This window comes from Camelus bactrianus, chromosome X, assembly GCF_048773025.1.
Source record: "Camelus bactrianus isolate YW-2024 breed Bactrian camel chromosome X, ASM4877302v1, whole genome shotgun sequence".
Classification (NCBI taxonomy): Eukaryota; Metazoa; Chordata; class Mammalia; order Artiodactyla; family Camelidae; genus Camelus; species Camelus bactrianus.
In genome coordinates, this window is record NC_133575.1 from 69315659 (window position 1) to 69343117 (window position 27459).

The 27459-nt window shown below is 34.7% G+C and overlaps 1 protein-coding gene across 6 annotated transcripts in view; it reads left to right on the forward strand.

Annotated features, from left to right (window-relative positions):
* The window catches only part of DACH2 (dachshund family transcription factor 2), a 501910-nt gene that overhangs the window by 360546 nt on the left and 113905 nt on the right, over window positions 1–27459 (forward strand). For all 6 annotated transcript variants that reach the window (XM_045516973.2, XM_074358819.1, XM_074358816.1 and 3 more), the window contains one exon: window positions 22308–22466. In XM_045516973.2, the coding sequence (XP_045372929.1) occupies window positions 22308–22466 (159 nt within the window). The remainder of the gene's footprint in view (window positions 1–22307; window positions 22467–27459) is intronic.

The following is a 27459-nucleotide window of genomic DNA, read 5'->3' on the forward strand; positions in this document are numbered from 1 at the left end:
GAGGGAAAGGTACCAGTAGAGATACTGGACTTCAGAAAATTTAGTTCCTGTGACAGCATTCTTAACTAAATACCCAGCATAACCATTTCTGTGGTTAAAAGAAGGGATCTTAGAATTACGTTAATTAGTGCCTAAACACTTAGTGGTTAACTTTTTACTGAGTCGTCATTTTCATTTAGGAAGCATGATAATACCAATAATTTTAATATAAATATGTCCATTTTATCCTTGGAAATATTGGTTTTGCCAATCTCTAAAGCTTGTTTGTCAAGCTAAGCCTGCCTTTTCATTGAAAACTATCAAAAAGAATGCTATTTACAGAGTATTTTCCTAAAATTAAAGAGAAGCTTCTTTTCATTGACTGAAGACTTCTCTTGGCTTTCAGTCATGTAAAAATGAAAGCATTGCCAATCTGTCCTAATCAGTGGACCACAACTAAGGTTAAAATAGGCTTTGGCTCTTGCATGTCCTCAGGTTGTAAATAGTAGCGTGACATCAACTGAAAGCAAAAAAAAAAAAAAAAAAAACAATGGTGTGTATGTGTGGGAGAGGTGGTTGGGCGTCATGCCTGAAGTACAGCAAGTGCAGTGGTCCTGTGTGATAAGGACATTAGGAGACCATGTGAAAACAACTTTACCGACCAGCTAACTCAGTCATCAGAAGTGAAAAGTGAATTCTCAAGTTTTACAAAGTACAAGAGCTTTGGGAAGTGTGTATTTGTCATTATGGTTCATTTATACATACCTCACCGAAGAAAAGGCCAGGGGAGCTAGTCTGAGAACACAGCTGTACAGGCAGCTCAACTAATTGCCTCTCCATCCTCAACCTCATTTATCTTCATTTCTTCCCAATTATACCAAATTATCAATAGTCTCTGTTGCATCAGAGTCTTAATCCCCTTTATTCAGGCAGCATTAGATAGTGGCAGATGAATTCTTGGAGGGAGTCAGGGTAAACAGCCATGAAATGCCACCTCTGGCAGATGGCATTCCTCACAAGAAATGTGACAAAACATTTGGAATTTGTAACTGGGCATTGGTATGAGGATGCAAGCTGTTAATATTTTTTTTAAAAGCCAATCAAGGTGGTACATGGTAAAAATGTAACCCATATTTTAAAGAGAAAATACAAAGGTGCAGGTGTTCACATCTCAAAAGATTAATACATTTTTAGATGGTATATTCCCACTGAGTGCTGTAGACATGAAATCCATTCAGGCCATGATAGTTTATGATAATAAATGGCCTATTTTCATTTGAAACAAGGTATACACATTTGGTATTCAAAGACAAAATGTTATTTATTTTTCGTTCCAATCAAATAATGTGAAATGTTTATTATGTCTGTTGCCAAATTGGAAATATGCTTCAAAATTAGGAAACAAACTGAACATCAAAAAGAAAACATATTAGTGAGACAACAATGTTGGGAAACATTTAACATTTTTTATTGAGTTATAGTCATTTTACAATGTTGTGTCAAATTCCAGGGTAGAGCACAATTTTTCAGTTATACATGAACATACATATATTCATTGTCACATTTTTTTGCTGGGAGCTACTACAAGATCTTGTATATATTTCCCTGTGCTATACAGTATAATCTTGTTTGTCTATCCTACGTATGCCTATCAGTATCTACAAATTTCAAACTCCCAGTCTGTCCCTTCCCACCCTCCACCCCCTTGGCAACCACAAGTTTGTGTTCTATGTCTATGAGTCTATTTGTTTTGTATTTTATGTTAATTTTTTTTTTAGATTCCACATATGAGCGATCTCATATGGTATTTTTCTTTCTTTCTGGCTTACTTCACTTAGAATGACATTCTCCAGGAACATTGGTGTTGCTGCAAATGGCATTATGTTGTTGGTTTTTATGGCTGAATAGTATTCCATTGTATAAATATACCACCTCTTCTTTATCCAGTCATCCATAGATGGACATTTAGCCTGTTTCCATGTCTTGGCTATTGTAAATAGTGCTGCTATGAACACTGGGGTGCAGGTATCTTTTTGAAGTAGGGTTCCTTCTGGATATATTCCCAGGAGCGGGATTCCCGGGTCATATGGTAAATCTATTCCTAGTCTTTTGAGGAATCTCCATACTGTTTTCCACAGTGGCTGCACCAAACTGCATTCCCACCAGCAGTGTAGGAGGGTTCCCTTTTCTCCACAGCCTCTCCATCATTTGTCATTTGTGGACTTTTGAATGATGGCCATTCTAACTGGTGTGAGGTGATAACCTCATCATAGTTTGGAATTGCATTTCTTTGATAATTAGTGATATTGAGCATTTTTTCATGTGCCTATTGATCATGTGTATTACTTCCTTGGAGAATTGCTTGTTTAAGTCTTCTGCCCAACCTTTTAAATAAAATGTGAAATGGTAAAATAGGCCATCTCAGTGTGTATCATTATTAAGTCTAAGATATGTGTACAAGAGCTAGTGGATTTATCTTTGAACTTTTCTGTAACAGAGCCCTGCTTAAGGAGTAGGTGTCTCTTTCATCTTTGTCATCCACATACTGGATGCTGAATTCAATTGAATACCTGAAATTTAAATCCCTTTGGTCAGCTACAGAGAGAGGGGAAAATGGACAAAACCATGGAGTTGCCTGCTGCCTTGGCATCCCAGCTTCCAGATCTCAATGTCCTTTTCTTGTTCTCTTTTTAGGCTACTATGGGGCAGCTATATCTTACCTCATCCTCCATCTCCTACACAGCCTTATACAAGTTACATCCCAGAAATGTTCCTTCTCATCTCAATTTCTACAATAATCTAAATTTTGCATGCTTACTTTATAAAATGTGTCTGAACTATCTAGACGGCATGAAGCAAACATGTATAAATTGAGCTGTTCATCGAGCTTGGAAAATACTCATTTCCAGCCTTTTAAAAAAACTTGCTCTTGTGGCTCCTTAAATTGAAATCCAATTTCCAAGGCTAATTTATACTGTGCACTGTTAAGTTAGGAAACTTAAGGAAATTTGTAAATATGTAAGGATGGATTGCCCCCGTACAGATCTATCAAGAGCGCATCCCACTTTTTATTTAGATATCTTATCTGTGTTGTTTTCTGTTCTACAGCCTGGGAAAAATATGTATTACTACTGCTGACAACTTAAGAAAAAAAAAACTGTGGGCAAATTCAAACTTTTAAGATTCCTATGGTTTCATAATGTAACTTGAAGCTACTATTATTTTATAAAACTTCAAAAAGTTAGTTTTACCATTTAACATACAGACGATGCTTTCAGGCCAGGCATAGGTGATGTATTTCTTTTTTCCCAAATGTATTCATCATGCCAGATTGTCAGCCTTGGAAACGAAAGTCTGTAAATTTGCCAAAAGCACCAGACAATCTTTGGCTCTAAGTCTTTCCTACCTTTGCTGCGTTGCCAGCCCTAATAAGCTGAGCCTGTGTGGTGTGCCGGTGCATATTTAACCTTTCATCCTTACAGCAGTGAGTCTGAGCTTAATGATGGTTATGTATTTGGATCTAGTAGCCTGTGGACAATAAATAGAGAATTTCATACTAAATTGCATTATGCAACTGAATCAGGGCTGGTTTGCGAAAGAATTTGTAATCTACTAGTAATTCACAAGATTACAAAATACATACTTAGGCAAAATGCACTCATTTGTTTAAATTCTACTGTCTTTTTGGAGCATACTATACATACATGAAGAGACCATGTCAAAGAATTTAATGATGGTAAAATAATCAATTTTTAATTTAAAAAATCCAAACACACTAAATTGTATTATTTTAGATCAATTTCACTCCTCCAAATTTGCTGAACTTTGAAAACGAGTATTGAAACATAGCTGAAAGATTCTAAAACTTTTCTAAGTATTACACTCCTCCCGAGAAACTAAAACTTGTTAAAGTTAACTAAGGTTAATCCTGACATTGGTGCCAAAGATGTGATCATGTTTTTGAAACATCTGCCTGTTTTATAACTGCCTGTGTGTATGTGTATGCATAGAAAAAAATACAGCTAAACTATTAATGCATTAAGTAGTTTTATACAATGCTTTATTTCTTCAAAAATGTATTCAAAGGAACAATCTGAAATCAGAACAAACTAAGAGACCCTTTTCTTATTATCCTGCCTATGATGCACTTAAATGCGATTTGGAAAGCAAATCAGTAGTGCTTCTTCCTGATTACTTGAAAATTGAGTGCATATCTTAACTACACTTATCATTATTTTTTTTAAGAAATTAGTGACTTTTTCAACTAGTAGATTAATTTTAATTATTTAATCCATAATGACTCATTTCCCTTGGTTTTAAAACAGGAAGTTTCTTTATCTAGGACTCAGTTCACAGGGAGTTGAGACCATGCATCTCACACTTATAAATCCATATGTATGTCTGACTCCATTCTGTCATGCTTGATATGATTTTCTTGAATTTGTTTATGATAGGGTTAGCATATAATATCAAAAGAATGCATCTACTAAAAGGATGTGTTTTCTTTTTTCATCAAGAAAAGAGTCTTATTTTAGATGTCTGTCTAGTGCACTACTTGAAAAATAATTCCTGCTAGTTAGAGGTTGAGGATTGAGGTTAAAAAAAACTATCTAGAAAGTTCTCTCTACTTATGGCATTTGTATTGTACTTTGAATTACATATATTCATTACTTTAAAGCCTCGGCTTTTAGCGTCTTTTTCTGAAGATTCAACAAGTGTTGACAATCATATTGGATGCAGTAATGCTGCCTTTTCCACTTGAATTATTCTTTTCAGTTGTGGCATTAGGCCTCGTATGTTCTGTCCTCTTTTCAGTGATTGACTTCCAGGAAATGCCATTGTTTTTCCACTCTTTTTTCTCTTCAGGCATCAACTTGGCCTTTTTCCTCTTGAGGCTTTGCAGCATCACCCTCGTTTTCAAAAGACAGAGAAAATACTACCCAGAGCTAGCCCATATGATTTATATTTTTGAAGACTTGCTTTTCAAAGAGGGACCTGAATATGAAAGTAGCTTTTCTGCCTGCTTGCAGTTGAGAGGTTTTCTTTAAAGGCCTTCCCACTTCATGACTCACAGGTCTGCTTACTACAGATTTGGCCTAGTCTAGTAAGCCTGTCTTTAAAACTACCATTTTTTTAGTTCTCTTCAGCAAGTGCCTCATTTTGTTCCACAGAGTTGAAACAGGGTGCATATGCATAATCAAAGCTGTGGTTAAAAGCATTTATATCAATATGCCTTGTATAAGCAACAGCTGACGGTAGTGGTTTAGTGTGTTCATTCTGGAGCCAGTTTTGGTTCAATTCCTTACTGGCTGTGTGAGCTTGGGCAAATGACTAAATCTTTTTGATCCCAAGTTTCCTCTCTAAAATGTGACTTGATTAGAGTACTTGCTAGATAAGGTTGTTGTGAGGACTAGATGAATAGTTTCTGGCATATGTCAAGTGTTCAGAGTGCTTTGAACATTTTTTCTGGCACCTGGTAAGTGCTCAATTAATGTGATTCCCACAGATACTAGGCATGTATTGCAATTTTTTAACTGTCAATTGTAATTTTAATGACTAACATAAAATCCATTTATGAACTTCCTTGATGCCATCAGCAGTAACTCACAAGTCCCTTCATAATAGAAGTGAAAGATTCATTCCATATATCCGTAGTCATTAAGAACCCAGACCTGGTAAATGTCTCTTGTCAAATCTATAATTGTTATCTCTTGTTATTGTTACCTTGATTCTGGAATTATTCATTTCACTTCTCCCATTCCACTTCCTTTATCTCTCTTTCTCTGTTCCCTTTTAAAAAGCTGTGTTCCTCTATCCTCTTTTTTCCATCTAAAATAGATTTGTGTGTATTCACTCTAATGCCTCTGCTGAACAAAATATGTTTTTTTCCCTGTGTATCATTATCCTAGTCTCTGCCTTGTGTTCCAATTGATTATATTTTGCCCAGTTTTATAGCTTTCTGTGAATTTTCATCTCTAGCTAAAATCCCTAAAGGTGTAATATTGTTTCTCTAGTGTAGATTTTGTTTTTCTTTGAGTAAAATGATTTTTTTTTCCTGCTGAAAGTCTCCTTCTGTCTGAATCCTGTACTTTCACATCGTTTGTCTGCCTCTTTCCTCTATTTTATTATATTTTGCATTCATTTAAGAGTGACCTGAAAATTTTTTTAAAAGTTATAATCCATTTTTTTCTACCAACATTCTTCTCATTTTAGTGCTTATTTCATCTTATTAAATATGTTCCTCTTTCTTATGGTTCTTGTTTCAGGAAATCCTAGCATTAATACCCACTGCCTCCCATCAAACTTAGTCTCCTCTGTATAGAGAGAGAGAAAAAAAAATAATCTGCCTCTTTTTTCCCAAGAAGGGACCAGACTATACATAGTTGTTTAGATCTAACTCACCTTCCTTAATACTCTCAGATGTTTTGTGAAGTGTGTGTGTGTATGTATGTGTGTGTACATATATATGTGTATGTATATGTGTGTGTGTGTGTGTGTGTGTATATAAACTTTCTGAAATACCCACTATTTTCAGCATCTCCTTTTGTATCTGCTTCTGGGACAGAGTTTGATTTAGCTACTGTGATGTTTTTTAAGAAAAAGTTTAGAGTATACATTTAAATATTCAAAGGGATTTTATTGTGTAATTATCAATAGATTCCTTCACCTACATGGTGACAGGCATATTTTTTAAGTATGACTGACTGATGGACAGATTGGGAATTGCTGAATTAATGGGCACATTTCAAATCCTTGGCAAGGCTCGGAGGTAATTACATCTGCTGAACCACTTGATATGTTGTTGGAAGTAGCCCAGTAAAGTCATATTTGCAGTACTTGATTTTCAGTGCTTTAACATACCTGGTTATACAGATCATTTTAAGGACAATATGTTAAAATGCATATGGCCATGCAAATAAATGTGATACCTGCAAAAATAGTGGAATTTTACCTTTGTGAATGGTTTATTTAGTCCTTGAAGTCACTGCTGGTCTTCATCACATTGGTAGTATTGTTAAAAAGATATTTACCATATAGACAACTTAATAATGTTAATAACTAGAAACATTTAACTTTGTCTTTTATATCCTAAAATCATTTAAATGATAATTGTTTACACTTATTTAGTACTTAATGTCCAGATATTGTGCTATTTTACATGTTCTATCTCTTTTAATCCTTACAAAAATCATAAAGTGTGTAGATATTATTACCCCATATTAGATATCAAAAACCATTGCTCCTAATTGGAGGAGCCAGGATTCAACCCTAGGTCTGCCTGATTCTCTTTCTACTATTCTATTCTAATTTGGGGAGGATACAATCCTTCCTTCTCTATTTTGCATGGGTCTCTATCTGCCACTATTTTTCTTAGATCTTTACCAGTTGACAACTGCCAGCCAAGTAAGAGAACTCTAACTTCACCACTCCAAGGCATAAAAATAGACAGGCAGAAATCCCAACAAGAAAAGTTGTTGTAATAATTAACTCCTTATTTGTTACAATAGATCATAATGACTTCACTTCAGTTTCCTAGGCAAAATTAGTTCTATTGTCTAGAGAACACTTTATGGTTCTCCCAGATAATTTTTTGATACTTGTAAGGATTACTCTGACAGGAAATTATTAATACTTGTAGGGATGATATTAATATACATGTATTATACATATTCATCATATGTATGCATATAACAATTATGTATATCACCACTGAAGGGGGCTAAAAAACAGAAAAAGTGAATTCTTCTGCCTCATTCCATGTGACCAGTCTTTGTCTCTTGCTTTTAAGTCTGACTCATTAGCTTCAAAAGTGTGGCTTATTTGGTTAAATTAACAGTATAAGAAAAGAAGTACTTAAATTATGTAAATGGCAGGTTTACAGATCATAGATCTAGTGTGTAAGAAAATGAAAAATGAGGGTTGTAAAAATTGAACGTTGTGAATGCATATTTTGAGAGGATTTCTGATTGATTATGAAAAGAAATGCAAGTAAGTTTGTGTTTCCTTTCTAATTATTTTTCAATTTAAAACAGTTTTCTGAAATCTTTTGTTCATGTAGCCCATAGATAAATAATGAACATGCTCTTTCCTTTAGGATGCATAAGTTGAATTAAGAGATTTATACATGTACTAACATATGTACACAAGATAGAAATTAAATGTTGAAACTAAGATAAAAAAATATTTCAACTAATGCATTTTATCTATCAATGATGTAAAAACTTTAAAAATTATATTAATAACAATGAAAGCAATGCAACTAATATGTCCAGTCTGATGACCCTGACAATATTTGTACCTCTAAATGAAGATGACAAAGAGTTCCTACAGAAAGGAGAGGTATCTGCTGTGTTGTTTTATTGTTCTTCTCCTGTGCTTCCTTTATGTTCAATTTTTGGTTGTGTTGTGTTGTCCATTAAGTAAGAGATAGTTTAGTTAAAAATAAATAACATAGCCCATTAATCTGATCAATTGGGCATACATAGATCACATCACAATGGGGTAAGACTAGGTGTAAAACTGGAGTTGCCAATTGCTAATCATTTGCTCTGCTTCAAACTCCCAATTTTCCTTTGAGATACCTCTAGTACTTAACTAGTGAGGGCATCAGGGATGGCCCTTATCTCAAATATTAGTAAAACATAATGGTGTACTTATTTTTAATGGTGTACTTTAATTTTTAAAATAAAAAAAAATTAAACATTTAACATCTTGCCTTATCTTCATCTTTTGTATTTCCTGGGGTATGCATACCTCACTTTAGGGACCTCCAATTTAAAATATATTTCACAAGAGCTATGTCACAGTTTATGAATTTCAGGACCTATATCTTTAAAATAAATTCTTAGCATTTATTCACAGCAGTAGATATTCAATATTTCAGAAATATGACAGAAAAAGAGAAAAGATAGATGTTGGCATTCTATGATTTTTTTGCAAAGTGACTTGATAATATGGTTGTAATTTAGACAGGCCACATGCTATTAAGGGTGACAAAAGGAATCCAAATTCAAATAAGAAAGTACTGACAATTGCTTGAACTTGTATTAGTTTTTGAGAATCTTTCAACTTGTACTACTTACACTAGTAAGAAATGTATCCAAATTTCAAAAAACCATCATGTTACATACAGAAAAGTTCTGTACTAACCACAGCACACAGTTTATATGAAATTGAAGGATGTTTTTTCCTTTGGCTCCAGGAAACACAAAAGTATACCAGAATAAACACAAGGACAATTAAAAAAATCTGTGGGGTTCATAGGAGAGTAATTAAGTTTACCACTTGGAATTGCAAAATAAGAGCAGACAAAGCCCCCATTTTCTCCCTGTCTACAGCAAAATTCCTTTTAACTAGAGTCTTTTTCAAGTTATACAGACTAACTGCAAGAATTTCTCCAACTCTGTCATCACACTCAGCAGGTCATATAGGAGAGCACTGTGCCTTCATTACATGTGATTTAATTCCTGGTATATCTGAACTAATCTTTGAAACTCAATAATGTGATATTCAGGTTTTAGCCACTGTGCTTTAAAGTGGCACACAGGGAATATGTACATCTTGTTGCATTTTAATTTAGAAACAAATGTACTGGGACGTTGTTTGAGTTTTACGTTTACTTAGTGAAACATGTCAACCTAATTCTTAGGACAATGTAGGAGTCAGGTGCAGTTTATTTGGGTAAGCCTGAGGTGAATACTTAATTTTTAATTATTAAATATACCTTTAAGCAATAGTTTCCCAGTAAATCCAGATATAAACTTTTGGACTTGACTTCATATCCTTTAGGGTGATGATGATGATGATGATGATGATGATGATGATGATGATGATGATGATGATGATAATGACAATGATAAAAATGTAAAGCTGTTTTATTTTCCTAACTTAGAGTGATGCTGGTACATTGATACAATAGTCACAGAGCATGCCTGTCCATATTCACTCTTCTCTCCTAGTGTTCATTGTATGTAAACTTCGTGGCCATGGAACTAAGGTATTCCTTTCTTGCTTTCTGGATACTACTCTGCTCAGTTTCCCAAGCCCCCTACTTTTCCAATTGTCCTTTCTGAAACTCCACCTTTTTTATTTTGGTTTCAGATAGATTATTTTGGCAGCAGTGAACAAGGGTCACTTGAATGAGAAGATCCTAGAAGTAGGAAGGACAGTTAAGAGGCTCTTGAGATTAGTGAAAGAGTAAGGACGGTCCAAATGGAGGTGGTGGCAGAGGGAAAGGAAAGGAAACAAATGGAAGGTCAGTGCCAGAGATTTGGCCACTTTAGGAAGGAGTGAAGATATGGAGAGATGGCAATGTACTTATTAGATAGAGATCTTTGAGGGCAAGGACTCTGTTATCTCTCTATTCTCAGTACCTGAGAATGGCACCTGACACATACTGGGAACTCAAAACTTTCCAGTTAAAACAATTATATTATGCAGCTATCATGGATAAAGAGTAAAGGAGCAAGATCTCTTTTGTTGAATAAGGATCAACTTAGTATTGAGTATGTTGAATCGAAGATGCTGTCGGTACCTCTGTATATTAAATCATTTTACACAAACAAACCAGTGACTCTTTATACTCTAGAATAGCACTGTCTAATAATAACTTTTTGCAAAGAAGGAAATGATTGATACCTTCACTTCTCAATGTGGTAGTCACTAGCCATATGTGGCTTTTGAACACTTGAGATGTGACTAGTGCAACCAAGGAGCTTAGTTTTAAATTTTATTTCAAGTTTAATTTACTAAATTTTAAATTTAAATAGCCCTAGAGGTCCATCAATGAACTGCCATTTATCTCTGAGGAAACTTGAAACTCCTGGCCTATAGCCTGGGATGTGGTTGTTACTATAGGCAACATTTCAAAGCAAATAGAAGACAAACTGGTTTAGAGACCTCTTCAAAGTTTTTGAATGAATACTTGTTATCTATTTTCTGTAAATATCAGTTGAAATTCCAGATACAGTACATGTTTTACATTGCCAATCTGGACCAATCTAGAAAGTTGCTAAATGTTCAATTTTCTGAATGCATGTAAGAAAACCAAATAAAAGCATAATAACAAGGTTTGTAGATTATAGCAGGTCAGCACACATACTCCTAGGTTTCCATTCATATATTGGAGCTTTTTAAAAAAGTTGAGAAATAATTGACATATAACATTATATTAGTTTCAAGTGTACAACATAATGATTTGATATTTGTATACACTGCAAAATAATCACCACAATAACTCTAGTTACCATCTGTCACCATAAAAAGTTACAACATTTTATTTCCTTGTGATGAAAACTTTTACTCTCTTAACTTTCAAATATGCAATAAAGTATTATTGACTATAGTTACCATGCTGTATATTACATCCCCATGACTTATTTTATAACTGAGAGTTTGTACCTCTTAAACCCCTTCGCCCATTTTATCCGCCCCACAACTCCCCTCCTGTCTGGCAATCACCAATCTGTTCTCTGTATATATGAGTTTTGTTTTGTTTCATTTTGTTGTTAGTTTGTTTTTTTTTAAATTCCATATATAAATGATACTATATGGTATTTATCTTTCTCCATATGACATTATACCCTCTAGATCCATCCATGTTGTCGCAAGTGGCAAGATTTCATTCTTTTTCCTGGCTAATATTTCACTGTGTATGTATACCAATCTTATCCATTAATCTATTGATGGACACTAAGGTTGTTTCCATATCTTGACTATTGTACATAATGTTGCAGTGAACAAAGAGGTGTGTACATCTTTCAAATTAGTAGTTTTCTTTTCTTTAGATAAATACCCAGAAGTGGAATTGCTGGGTCATATAATAGTTCTATTTTTAATTTTTTGAGGAACCTCCATACTATTTTCTGTAGTGGCTACACCAATTTATATTCTACCAACAGTGCATGACAGTTGCTTCTTCTCCACTTCTTCTCCAGCACTTGTTATTTGATATCTTTTTGAGAATAGCTTTTTTGACAAATGTGAGGTGAGATCTCATTATGGTTTTGATTTGCATTTACCTGATGAATAGTGAAGTTGAGCATCTTTTCATGTGCCTGTTGGACATCTGTATGTCTTCTTTGGAAAAATGTCTATTCAGGTCCTAAAGCCATTTTCAGATTGGGTTTTTTGTTTCTTTGAGGTTGTTTTATGAGTTCTTTATATATTTTGGATATTAAACACTTATCAGATATATGATTTGCAAATATTTTCTCTCATACTGTAGGTTGCCTTTTCATTTTGCTGTTGGTTTTCTTTGCTATGCTGAAACTTTTTAGTTTGATATAGGCCCATTTGTTTATTTTTGCTTTTGTTGCCTTTGCTTTGCAGTCTGATCCAAAAAATCATCGCCATGACAGATGTCAAAGGGCTTACTGCCTATGTTTCCTTCAAGGGATTTTATAGTTTCAAGTCTCACATACAGGTTTTTAAATCAACCTTGAGTTAATTTTGTATATGATGTAAGATAGTTACCCTTTCTATTCTTTTGCATGTGGCTGTCCTGTTATCCCAGAACTATTTATTGCAGAGTGTCCTCTCCCTAGTGTATATTCATGCCACCTTTGTGATAAATTAATTGACCATATACATGAGATTATTTCTGTGATTTTGATTCTGTTCCATTCAACTATGTGTCTGTTTTTATGCCAATGCTGTATCATTTTTATTACTATAGCTTTATAATATAGCTTGAAATCAGGGAGTGTGATGCCTCCATCTTTGCTCTTATTTCTCAAGATTGCATTGGCTATTTGGGGTGTTTTGTGTTTTCATAGAGATTTTAGGATATTTTTCTTCAATTTCTGTGAAAAATGTCATTGGAATTTTGATGGGGAAGGCATTGAATCTGTAGATTGCTTTGAGTAACTTGGACATCTTAACAGTATGAATTCTCTGAATCCATGAGCTCAGAATATTTCCATTCATTGTGGCTTCTTTAATTTCTTTTATCAGTGTATTATAGTTTTCAGTGTATGGGTCTTTCCCCTCCTTGATTAAATTTATTTCTAGGTGTTTTATTCTTTTTGATGTACTTGTAAACTTTATTGTTTTCTTATTTTCTCTTTCAGATAGTTAATTGTTAGTGTATAGAAATGTAACCAATTTTTGTATATTTATTTTGTGTCCTGCAACTTTACTGGATTCATTTGTAAACTCCAAAAATTTCGTTGTAGAGTATTTAGGGTTTTTAATATATAAAATCATGTCATCTGCAGACATTCATGGTTTCACTTCTTCCTTTCTTATTTGGATGTCTTTTATTTCTTTTTCTTGTCTAATTGTTCAGACTAAGACTTCTAATACTATGTTGAATAAAAGTGGCAAGAGTGGGCATTCTTGTCTTATTTCTAATTTTAGAGGAAAAACTCTCACCTTTTCATTGAGTGTGATATTAGTGTAAGCATGACATATTTGACTTTTATTCTGTTGAGGTTTGTTCCCTCTATACCCAGTTTGTTAATAGTTTTAAGGGTGTTGAATTTTGTTAAATGCTTTTTCTGCATCTATTGAAATGATAATATGATTTTCATTCTTCAGTTTGTTAATATGGTGTATCACATTGATTGATTTGCAGATATTAAACCATCTTAGCATTCCTGTGATAAATCCCACTTGATTGTGTTGTATGATCCTTTTAATGTATTCTTGTATTAGGTTCATTAATATTTCATCGAGGATTTTTGCATCTATGCTCATCATGGTTATTGGCTCTGTGTTTCTGTGTGTGTGTGGTATTCTTGTCTGGTTTTGATATCAGGTAATGTTGGTCTTGTAGAATGAGTTTGGAAGCATTTCCTCCTCTTCAATTTTTTTAAGGGTCTTAGAAGTATAGGTATTAAACCTTTGAACATTTAGTGGAATTCACCAGTGAAGCCGTATGATCATGGGCTTTTGTTTGTTGAGAGATTTTTGATTGCTGATTCAACCTTTTTACTAGTAATGGGTCTATTCAGATTTTATATTTCTTCATGATTCAGTCTTGGAAGATTGTATATTTCTAGAATTTATCCATTTCTTTAGGTTGTCCAGTTTGTTGGCATATAATTGTTCATAGTAATCATTTATGATACTTTGTACTTTTGTATCAATTGGAGCTTCTCTTTCATTTCTGATTTTATTTAAGCTCTCTCTGAAATAGTGAGTCTAGCTAAAGTTGTCAAATTTTCTTTTTGCTGTTCTGTTTGGGTGAGTTCCACTGCCCAGTCTTCCAGATCAATGATTATTTCTTCTGCTTTACCTAGGCTTTTGTGGAACCACTTTAGTGTACTTTTCAGATTTTTTTTGTGATATTTAGCTCTGTGACTTCTGTTTTGTGTTTTTTATACCTCCTATGTCATTGTTGAAGTTCTCAGCATTCACCCATTCGTCTCCTGAGTTTGGTGAGCATCTTTATGGTCATTACTTTAAACTCTTTATCAGATAATTTATCTCTGTTTTCTTAAGGATTTTTCCTGATGTTTTACCTTTTCCTTTCATTTGTAACATATTCCTCTGTTCTCTCATTTGGCTTGACTCTCTTTATTTGTTTCTATATATTAGGTGAAATAACTACTTTGCCCAGACTTGAAGGAGTGGTCTTGTGTAGGATATTGAACCTTAAGTTTCAATCTTGCTCTATCTCTTGGTTGTCTCTTGAAATTTTGTGATTGTTTAAGCGGCTTGATTTATTCTTGATAGGTCTTAATGATTACTTTTGTAAAAACGATTAAACTAATTTTATTATTGTTAAATCTTGTTATTCTCCCTCAAATCACCATTTTTCTTAAAACACAGTATATATTTTAGGTGTGCCACAACTGAGCATACACTATGGATTATCATAATGTGACTTGATTTTTGGAAAATGTTTATTTTTAAAATTTTTATATAATTTTAAAGGTTACCTTCCATTTACAATTGTTACAAAATATTGGCAATATTCCACATGCTGTACAATACATCCTTGAGCCTATCTAACAACCAATAGTTTGTACCTCCTACTCCCCAACACTATATTGCCTCCTGCACTGATAGCCACCACCATGTTCTCCATATTTGTGAGTCTGCTTCTTTTTTGTTATATTCACTAGCTTATAGTATTTTTATATACCACATATAAGTGATATCATACAGTATTTATCTTTCTCTATCTGACTTATTTCACTTAGCATTATGCCCTCCAAATCCATTCATGTTTTTGCAAATGGCAAGATTTCATTTTTTATGGCTAAGTAGTATTCCTGTGTGTGTGTGTGTGTGTGTGTGTGTGTGTGTGTGTGTGTGTGTGTGTACATACTACATGGTCTTTATCCATTCATCTGTTGATGGATACTTAGGTTGCTTGCTTCCATATCTCGGCAATTATAAATAATGCTGCTATGAATGTTGAGGTGCACTGAGTATGGGCCAGTACTTGTCAGTGTTCCAAAGGGAGGAATCCCAGTCAGCATCTAGTTTCAGGTTAAGTGGAAGCCAGATTCTCAGTCTGAAGCTTTGAAATTATGCAAATGTATACAGTCCTGTGGGACACAGTTGTAAACCCTGCTTGCCTCCTGACGAGGAGATCTGGGGGTGTCTCCTGAGTGACAGTTGTATAAATTAGGGCTCCAGATCAGTGTATATCTACTTTCTGGGAGCTACCAAGCTATAGAGAAGCCAAGGAAAAGTGAAAAGATGGCATCCCCTAGTTTGTTTCCTGAGGACCCCCCCCCCCCCCCGTAGCCATGAGAAGTGGCAAACCTGAAGCCTGCTCCTCAGGATGAAGCTCCAGGACAAGTAAACAGGCATTATTCACTGGAAAACTAGGGATGTATTTCAGTCTGCTGTTAACTACACTGTAGATGATAGCCTACCAAGAACTGTCTCTCCAATTGTTTCAATCATGTGTGACTCAGAAACACAAGCCCTTCCCCGCTTTGGCCAACAGAACCAGGCGACCCAGGGGCGTCCCCTGTGTGGACTCTGTGTGCTTACTGGCTTTAGCAAGGCAGTGGGAGAGTGCAGGGCTGGGGTACACTTACCTATTTTAATAAACAGTCAGGAGAGCATAAGGGCAGGGCATGCCCACTGGCTTTAGGTGTGGCAGCAGAAAAGTATTCTGACCATGTATATCAGTTGATGTTACCAAGGTAGAGGAACAGAGCAAAAATGGTGCCTGCCAGTGTCAATGCTAACAAGTTGACAAAATGGCACCCTCCACTGCCTCTGGCCCTGGAGAGAGTCCCAGTAGACCCATACCTCTTCAGCGGATTCTTTAAGATTAACAAGTGAATCTCCTTCACATATAGTTTAGGTACTATTCAAACTGCCATTTTTGTGCTGGGTCCTGAGGTGAGTGAGTCAGTGAGTTAATGCTTTAAGACAAGAATGTCCATTCCCTACAGCCCTTAGGCTCTCCTGCACATAAACTCTGTTGGTTTTCAAAGCCAGACATTTTGGAGGCTCATGTCATCAGTGTAGGCTCCCAATGTTTGGGGTGCCTAATGTTGAGTGCAAACCCCTTGCTCCTCAGGGAAAGCTCCATATTTTTAGATCACTCCCAATTTATTGATTGAATTATGACTTTTAATTTTTTTTTTTACTGCAAAAAGCTACATGCTGCTTAGATTCATTCAGCATGTACATTCAGCTAGGATTCTAGCTAAATGAAATATTCTATGAATGAGAAAACAAGCTTGACTTAGGCCATATGCTACATAGGCTTTGCATCCTATTTGGCTGCTTGCTTTCTGCCTTATATTGGAAACATGATCAATTTATACCCATATTTTAAAATATCTTTTATTGTAGCTACAAAAGCCTGAAAATAAAGACAGCTTGTTATAAATGTTCACGTTTTTCATATCCAAGAACATACTGTTGGATGTAATAATTAGCTTACATTTTCTCATAATAAGTAGTTTTTACATTTGTGCTTCCCAATCAATAATAGCGACTTCTACTATAGTACTCCTCTTAAACTTCAAAGGACACACCCAACTTTGGTCAGAAGACAGAGATCCTTTTTCAGTGTGAAATCCTTGTATTTGACTCACTTAAAGCTAGTAGTTTTAGAAACTCAAACCCACAGAAGTAGTAGTCTATGCATTTATAGAGTATTACTAATCCCTAAGGAAGAATGATGATAACTGATTACTAGATTATCCTAATACACTTTACTGTGATTTCTGTCAGTGTTTTCACAGTGCCTTTCATGCATTCTTAACAGCAAAACACATTTAAAAATTGTGGGCTAATAGTCTGGTAAAATGAGGGTGCCAAGGTTAAGAATGATGTTGATATTGGTATTTAGAGCCTTACTGCTGGATTTCTTCTTTATCCATTTGAAATAAATTGGAGGAGGGGTTTGTCTTGTAGGCCTAAGATAATTTGTTTAAAACACATAATATTTTCCATTACTTTTCATGAACTGACCATAATGCACATTCTGTTATTAGATGTGTCAGAAGAATGGGAGTTGGAAGAATACTAGTTAGGCAAAATTTTTGTGAATTAAAATACTACCTTAGATCTGACTCATGTTTCTCCTCCTTTTAAAAGTTATTACTTTTAAGTAAATGTTTATAAAGTTCCTGTCAATCTCTAAAATTCTACGTGTTTATTGCAAAGTCCCCGTGATTCAGAAATCTCTTCCTTCTGGTCACTTGTCCCACAAAGAAAAAGCAGCCAAAATAAACAATCCTCTGGGAACCCTAATATTTTACAATGGGTTTTAAGGAAAATAATTAAATTATAACTTAAGAGTTTTTAACTAAGGCAACAAAAGTTTCCAAATGTTTTGTCAAAAGAATATTTCCTCATGTTCATCACTGAATTATTCTTACATTGATTCTAATTAAAATATATATTTCTACTAGGTGAGGACTTAAAAAATATAGTTCTCTCTAGACTTTTAATTGGAAAGATTGGAATTATATTAATTAGTTAACTATAGTATTAATGTAGTAACTTAACAGTCCCTATATTGCTTATTTCATAGTTTTACTAAACATTGAGCTAGAACAGTGATAAGTAGATGATATGGAAAAGCTGAAGTCGTTTATTCAATTCTTGAAGATTTACTGGACTTTCTACATTACCTTTCTCAACTTGGGACTGTATTGGGTTAGGTTTATAATTAATATGAAGTTTCTTGAAGTAAAGATGAAGGCTTTGATGAGCCTTCTCTGTTTACCCTAACCAGCTGCCTACTTGGTTTCTTAGACATGCTTTGTGGAAATGCTATCCAGTTTTTCTTCTCTTTACTAGAGGAAGTCCCTCATAAAGCTAGTATGATCTGGTTCAGTAAAGGGTACATACTCTAGGCTTATGAGATGAATTGTGTCCCTCTAAAGTTCACATGTCAAAGGCCCCAGTACCTCAGAATGTGGCCATATTTGGCGATAGCATCTTTAAAGAGATCATTAAGTTACAATAAAGCCTTTGGAGTGGCCCTTAATCCAATCTAACTGGTGTCTTTATAAGAAGATGAAATTTGAATATACAAAGAGACACCAGGGGTGCGTGTACAGAGAGGAAAGGCCGTATAAGGACACAGGGGGTAAGTGGTTATCTGTAAGCCAAGGAGAGAGAACTGAGGAGAAACCAAATCTGCTGACATTTGATCTTGGACTTCAAGCTTCCAGAACTGTGAGAAAATAAAATTTTGCTGTTTAATCTATCCACTCTGTGGTATCTTGTTCATTTGGACTGCTGTAACAAATATACCGTAGACTGGTTTGCTTGTAAACAACAGAAACTTATTTCTCAGCATTCTGGAAGCTGGAAGACCAAGATCAAGATGCTGACCAATTCAGTGTCTGGTGAGGGCCCACTTCCTGGTTCATAGACATCCATCTTCTCTGCATCATCAGATGGCATAAAGGGACTTGGGAGCTCTTTGGAGTCTCTTTTGTAAAGGTACTTCTCCCATTCACGACCTCATCACCTTCCAAAGGCCCCATCTTCAAATACCATCACATTAGAAATAGAGATTCAACATTTGAATTTGAGGCGGCACAAGCATTCAGTCTATAGTATATGGTATTTTTATTATGGTAGCCCTAGCAAACACATAGAGGTGACAGACAGATAGATAGGTAGATAGAGGATAGGAAAAAAATGGAAGGCTAGTACCCAAGTCCTTCATATAGTGGTAAAAGAAAGGTTAACCCTACATTAGACTGATTGAAAACAATTTGTTAGCTTTAAGTACAGTGGATGTTTTTACAGATGGACACAAGGATAGAGGGGAATGTAAAGTTTGGGGCTACCTAAGCCTCCATACTGAGTCCTAAGTCCATTTGTATCGACTTAAAAATGGTATTTTAGGTCAAAAGACAAAAACATGTCCAGCACTTCCTCCACAAATATCAAGGATGTTTCACATTCCTTAGCCACTCACTTTATATACAGTTGCTTTCAGACTGCAAGGTAATTTATATACAGTTGCTTTCAGACTGCAAGGTAATTTCACCTATCTATACTTGGTGAAGATGGGGGAAACTGGTAACTAGCCTCCTTTCATCATTTTTAATGCAGTAGTTAAAAAGATGAAAGTTGTTGGAAAAGTTCATCTAAAGCTCTCATTGAAGCACACATACAAAAACAACTGGAATCCTTTAATGCAGTTAAAAAAATTATATTCAAGTTATTTGGAATACATAATGTATAAAATATTGGATTAATACTTAATGTACCATTTATGATTGAAAATGGACTAAGATTTTCAATTTATAAAATAAATATTGACATAGTCTCAGCCCTAGTATTGTTGTATGCTGTTGCTGCTATGATGGTACAATACCACGTTAATGTCAATGGTATAATTTAGTGTCCTCTAAATGTATTTTTCTTTGTCAATGCATTGCTCATCATTTTACAAATTACAGTTCTGTAATGCTGAGGTAATTCATATCTTGGACTTAGTGCTAAAATGATGAAGTGGTTCTGTTTTTGCTCAGCAATTGATCTTTTAAAATTTTGCATTAGTATTAATCATGTTTATTGGCCCAATGTTACTATAAAGAATTCTGAGTGTTGCAATGCAGTTACTTTTATCATTTATTAAGATACTTCACTTAGCTTCCTCCACCATTCCTGTTCATTACAGCATTACAATGTCATATTGATTCTAATTGGAATTTCAAATTTGTGAGTGCTAAATTATGTCAATGCACCAACCATAAACTATCTCCCTGTTCTTAGGCAGTCACTATACAACAGCAAACATTTGGATGAAAAGAGAGAACAATTGGTGTAATAATAAGAGTGTTGCATGTTTTCAATGAACACACCAAACCTCAGAATGATCAAGAGAATGGTTTCTGGTCCATTAAGCCAGTCTATCAAATTCAGCGCAATTTCCTACTTTTTAAGCTTCCACACATGTTAACTGAATGGCTTAAAGCAGAAACTGAACAGTTAGCTACTTATTTCTTCCCCATTTGATTGGAAAAGCTTTGTCCATATAAGTAGGGCCAGGCCTCAGCCTTTATATACACTGCTTGAGAATCTTGTGTTTCCTTGTCTGAAACTTCTCTAGTTGGAAATTGACCAAGTCTCCCACTTTTGGATTAGAAATTGATGTTGGCCACAAGAAGGCTTGAAAGAGTCCTGAGGACGGAGTAGATTTCCGGAACTGTGATATGAGTACATGAAAGGGTAGAAAGGTTAAGGGAAAAAAAAAAAAAAGGAAAACAAACAAAGAAACAAACCTCTGAGAGATTCTAGCAGACAGTTTGCTTTAATTAATTTTAAATCTTCAGGAAGAATACGAATTTTCCCTGAAAACATTTCCCTAAAAAATATCTACAATTCTAAATGCTATTTTTGCAAATGCTGTTAATGTCAATGGTATAATTCAGTGTCCTCTGAATGTATCTTTAGTATAGAAACTGGAATTTAAGCCAGGCATGTATAATTTGAAAATTCATGTTCTTTCTGTGATCCTAGATTGAAAGCAAAAGTATAAAATAAAAAGATAAATTAATGTTTTATTTTATAAATAAAAATGTTCATCCCCTTTGACCCAGAAATCCCACTCCAGGGAATTGACTGATTCTAAGGAAATATTCAAATGAATGTTGTTATTATGGTAAGTCTATAATAATGACAGATTTGAAATAAAGTCCAATGTTTAACAAATTATAGTACATTAACCCCAGAGACTACTATGTAACTATTACAATTTGTAAATATGATGCCTAAAGCAACATGGCAGAGATTTTTATTGTGTAAAAATAAGTACACATATGAACAAAGCCTGGGACAGAACTTAAAGAACTGAAAAAATTACAATGTTGAGTGTTAGGAATATGAGCACCCTGATTTCTTTCTACTTTTTTTCTTAAACCAACAAATGCACGTATTTTACAGTCTTCAAGATTCCCCGGCCTAAATCTCTCCAAAATACACGGTCAGTATTTTGGGCAGCAGGTGGGATAGAATCAGCCAGGTGGAGATGCTAATGTCACAATTCCAGCATGGGAATGGGAGCAGGACCACTGACCCCTGAATTAATGAAACACATCAAAGTGAATAGGTGGGGCTGCACACACAACCATTTTTTTTTCTAAAGCCAGATTGTCTGTACTGTTGTGATTGGAATTCAATCCCTTACCCCTCTACTTAAAGTATTCTTCTTAAAAGGATGTCCTGGAAATAATTCTGTGGTTGTTTCCTATATGGTTTTAAGCAATGGTTCTGCCCCCACAGTGTACTAAGTACCAGGTGAAATAGCTATGCCACTGTAGATTACTATGATAATATAGTAGTCTGCACTTAAGGCATACTTTACTTCGCTCTCTAGCATGGATGATCAAAGTAAAGCACCATTTCAAATTGGGAGCTGTGGTTTTCTGTTTTATCCAGCTGATTTTGTACAAAAGCCTGCTGTGCATGAAGAGACTTGCTTTTTGAGAGCTGGATCTGAGAACAAAATAACCGATCATTTTATTTCTTACCACATATTTTTCTGTGTTACCATGCTTTTATAAAGGAGCTTGTTCTTTTTGAGTGAATAGCAATTGCTCTTCCTTAAAAAAATAGCACATGTATGTTAGAGGGTTGGAATGGGAAGCAGTAGTGTTCAGTTAATGGCCTTTAGCATATAAATGCTTTCAAAAGTTATTCATTATGATTAACTGAGCCTTTATTGTTAGTGAGGGTTGTTTAATCTTCCCAGAGTCAGCTTAAATCCAAGGCTATTGAAAGATTTTTGAAACCATCATGAAAATGAGTCACTTATGTTTAATAATAATTTTCTATGGAGTAATATTAATAATTACAATTCTAAAAGACGAGTTTAAAAAAAAGTCTTCACTTAGAAAGTTGTCAATTTGTGATCAGTTTATATTAATTTTTTTCAGGTGGAAGTGAATCCTCTTGGGATAAGGATAAGATGCAGTCTCCTCTTGCTGCTCCAGGACCCCAACATGGAATTGCTCATGCAGCCCTGGCTGGCCAGCCAGGTCTTGGGGGTGCTCCTACCCTCAATCCACTGCAGCAGAACCACCTGCTAACCAATAGTATGTATACTGTACTGCCAAAACTTGATGTGTTGAGAAAAATACCCACACAAGACCCACTGGACAACTTGGGCTAGCAGGGATAGTTTATTTCTATTTAGTAACATTTAACAATTTGAAATTATAAGGGTAGATAAAGAGGGATTCATTTGAAAGGCTGAGGTTTATAGAGCAGAGACTGAGTGGCCAAATTGTAGAGTAGAAGTACGTGGGATGCCATGTTACAGAGTAGTTAAGAATGCTGGTTTATTGTAACATAAACTTGGGTTTGAATTCCACATCTTTTGAATTCTTATCACTTTTTTGCTTTGGACAAGTCAGATAACTTTTCCAAGTCTCAGTTTCCACAACTACAAAATAGGAATAAAAAATATACATAATCATTAAAGTTATTGGGAGGGCTAAAAAAATAAAGGAAAAACTGTTAACAGTTATCTGCATATAGTGAGTACTTATTATTCAGTTGTCCAACTATAGGTGAAGTATACAAATTCAGGTTTAAATAATGTTTTTAGGAACTTCAAAGTCTCAGAAGTCTTTCTGGAGGAAAGTAGGCCTCATATACATACTTGGTTGAAGTCTTACTTTCTTACAAACAGGAATTCTTGGAGAAGAGTTCCATTATTTCTTTCCCTGAGACTTTCATCCTCCCACTAAACCCTAGGAATAAGACAACAAAGGAATTCTGAGATATTTTTACATGAAGTCCTAAATCTTAATGAAATTCATCCGTTTTTAGGCATACAAAATAAGAAGTTATGGTGTCTTAATTTAAAGAGATTATAATCTTGAGGGTGAAATGTCTCATAAAAATGGAACATTAAGCAAAGGCAAATAAAATAAATGCCAGAAAAGTTGTAAATATTATCTTATAAGAAGTTAAAAACAACTGATTAAGGTAGACTTATGTCATAAAGAAGGGGGGCCTAGAGGATTTCAAATTTCTGGTCTGACATGTAAGGAGCTTAGAAATTGTCATTCTTGCCCTCACAAGAAAAAAGTGGAACAATCTGAAAATCAATGATTCTTTTAAATCTATCAGAAATTGAGTTCAAAGGACACAGCTGTCCCCAAAAGTAGATAGGTGGATACAGAGAATCACAGCTTACAGGGAGCAGAAGCCAGAGTTGGAGCCTGGTAAAAGCATTTAAAGGGTAATTCAGTAATTTCTGAAGATTCAGTGTGGGTCTAGCTTGAGAGATAAATACTCCAGGGGGGGCCATCCTTAGGGGCTCCTTACACTGTCATGAGTTTTACCTTCAGATACTTCCAGGAGCCCCATGAGGTTCTCAGGATGAAGACTTGAGAAAATTCTCCTCATGCTTCTGGAAGAGGGAGAGAAAAAGTAACCATTTCAAAATAGGTCCAGAATGTTCTCTTCTCCTTATCAAAGGCCTGCCCTCAAAAGAAACTATTTTACCAGAACTTTACCTACTTGGTTTTACTAGAGCCTAACTGACCTGGGGGAAGGGATACACTAAACTCCAGGACCCTATAGCCATTGATGTGAGGGAATAGATACGAAACTCCAGCACCTTTAGTCTTTCATGTGGGAAAAGAGAAATACTCCAGTTCCCTCTAGCCTTCCTGTCTCACCTCAGAGGGGAAAAAAAAGCTGAAAAACACTTGTGAAAGTTACAGACCAAGGATACCGGCTCACTGAGAGACTAAGGCTTAATCATTGGATTATAGAGTGCTTTTCCCTATACATTTTACTACTACTACTGTAGGGCTCTGCATAACAACAGGGGATTACAACTGAGAGGACTGAAAGCCTCAGGCCCTATTTAATAGAGAATCTCTAGGAAAAAAATAGATAACAGGAAGGGTATGAAATTAAAGTCACTAATAGAACAGCTACAGCAAACAGTAAACAGAGCCTCACTCCTTGCTAGATAAACATAAAACTTTCCACAAAAGGCCTGTTCACATCACTTCCCTTTACCCAAAACACATTTTCTAGCTTTTAGCAAAAAAGTACAAGGCATGAAAATGGTAAAAAAAAAAAACAGTATGAAGAGGTAAAGCAATTGTCAGAACCACAATTAGATATAGAAGATATTTTATTTTATTTTATTTTATCTTATGTTATTTTTTTATTGAAGTACAGTCAATTATGTGTCAATTTCTGATGTACAGCACAATGTCCCAGTCATGTATAGACATATATTCATTTTTATATCCTTTTTCATTATAGATTACTACAAGATCTTGAATATAGTTCCCTATGCTATACAAAAGAAACTTTTTAAAATCTATTTTTATATATAGTAGCTAACATTTGCAAATCTCAAACTCCCAAATTTATCCCTTCCCATGCCCTTTCCCTGGTTGTTTACTATGTCTGTGAGTCTGTTTCTGTTTTGTAGATGAGTTCATAGTGTCCTTTTGTTTGTTTGTTTTTCGATTCCACATATAAGTGATATCATATGGTATTTTTCTTTCTCTTTCTGGCTTACTTCACTTAGAATGATGATCTCTAGGTCCATCCATGTTGCTGCAAATGGCATTATTTTATTATTTTTATGGCAGAGTAGTATTCCATTGCATAAATATAACATAACTTCTTTATCCAGTCATCTGTCAATGGACATTTAGGTTGCTTCCATGTCTTGGCTATTGTATATAGTCTTGCTATGAACATTGGGGATTATGTATCTTTTCAAATTAGAGTTCCCTCTGGATATCTGCCCAGAAATGGAATTGCTGGATCATATGGTAAGTCTATTTTTAGTTTTTTGAGGAACTTCCATAGTGTTTTCCACGATGGCTGCATCAAACTACATTCCCACCAGCAGTGTAGGACGGTTCCCTTTTCTCCACAGCCTCTCCAGCATTTATTGTTCATGGACTTTTGAATGATGGCCATTCTGACTGGTGTGAGGTGATACCTTATTGTAGTTTTGATTTGCATTTCTCTAATAATTAGTGATGTTGAGTGTCTTTTCATGTACCTATCTGGATGTCTTCTTTGGAGAGATGTCTATTTAGGTCTTCTGCCCATTTTTTGGATTGGATTGTTTGTCTTTTTTGTTATTAAGTTTCATGTGCTGTTTATATATTCTGGAATTTAAGCCTTTGTCAGTCATATCATTTGCAAATATTTTATCCCATTCCATAGGTTGTCATTTTGTTTTGCTTATGGTTTTCTTTGCTGTGCAAAAGCTTATGAGTTTAATTAGGTCCCATTTGTTTATTTTTGCTCTTATTTCTATTTCCTGGGTAGACTGCCCTAAGAGAACATTGCAAAGATTTATGTCAGAGAATGTTTTGCCTATATTTTCTTCTAGGAGATTTATCGTGTCTTAGCAGATATTTTAGAATGATCAGACTTGGAACTTAAAATATCTATGACTAACATACTAAGAGAATGGAAAAAGTGGAAAACATACAAATATATATGGGAAATTTTGGCAGAGAGATGGGAAAGCTAAACATCAAAAGGAGATATTGGAAATCAAAAACACTGCAACAAAATTAAGAATGCCCAAGATGGGCTCATCAGTATACAGGACAGGGTCCAGGCAAGAATTAGGAAGCTTGCGGATATGTCAATAGAAACTTCCCAAACTGAAAAAAAAGATTTAAAAAAACAGAACAGGATATCCAAGAACTGTGTGACAATTACAAAAGGTGTAGCACCCATGTACTTGAGATACTAGAAGAACAAGAATGAAGGAAATAAACAGAAAAATTATCTGAAGTAACAGTGGCTGAAAATTTTACAAAATTAATGAGAGTCACCAAATTACAGATCCAGAAAGCTCACAGAACACTAAGAAAGATAAATATTTTAAAAATATGCACCTATGCATATTATAGTCAAAATGGAGAATCAACAAGAAAAAAGGCTCTCCTTGCCCATACAAGAACAAAGATGAGAATTACTTGAGACTTATATTCAGGAATCAGGGAGGCATGCAAGAATAGAGTGGTGTGAACTATTTAGTGATGACAGAAAAAAAAAAAAAAACCATCTTAGAATTCTGTATCCAGTGAAGTTTTCCTTTAAAAGAAAAGAAGAAATAAAGATATCCTCAGACAAACAAAAGTAAAAAGAACTTGTTACCATACCACCATATCTGTAAGAAATGTTAAAAGAAGATCTTCAGAGAGAAGGAAAATGATATAGATTAGAAACATGGATCTACATGAAGAAAGGAAGAGTGTTAGGGAAGAAATAAATTAAGGTAAATAATCCCTCTCTATTTTTTTTATTCTTGAACAAATACACTCTGTTCAAAATGATAGTGATAATAATGTATTGAATGATTATACCTTATGGATATAAATGACAATGATGTTATAAGGGACAGGAAAGAGGAATTTGAAATACTCTGTTATAAAATATTTCTACTACCCATGAAATGGTTTAGTGTTATTTAAATAAGTTAAAATATGTATTGTGAACTCCAGGGCAATCATTTAAATTTTTATTAACATTGTTTATTGATTTATAATCATTTTATATTGTTGTGTCAAATTCCAGTGTTCAGCACAATTTTTCAGTTATACATGAACATATATATATTCATTGTCACATTTTTTTCTCTGTGAGCTACCATAAGATCTTGTGTATATTTCCCTGTGCTATACAGTATAATCTTGTTTATCTATTCTACAATTTTGAAATCCTGTCTATCCCTTCCCACCCTCCACATTTAAATTTTTAAAAAATAAGTATAATATGCCAAAAGAGGAGACAAAAAGGAATCATATAAAATGCTCACTTAACACCAGAGAAGGTAAAAAAAAAGAATGGAAGACAAGATTTTTTTAAAAAGGGACCAGGAATAGAAAACAGTAACAAATATGAAGGCTACTTATCCAACTATCATAGTCACTTTCAATATGATTGGTATAAATATGCCAATTAAAGACATAGACTGTCTTATGTGTATTAGTGACCTGGGATGTCAATGACTTTGCCAGTACTCAAATACAATGTACTTCTTATATGGTCATGTATCAAGTGAAAAAAAAAAACAACAAA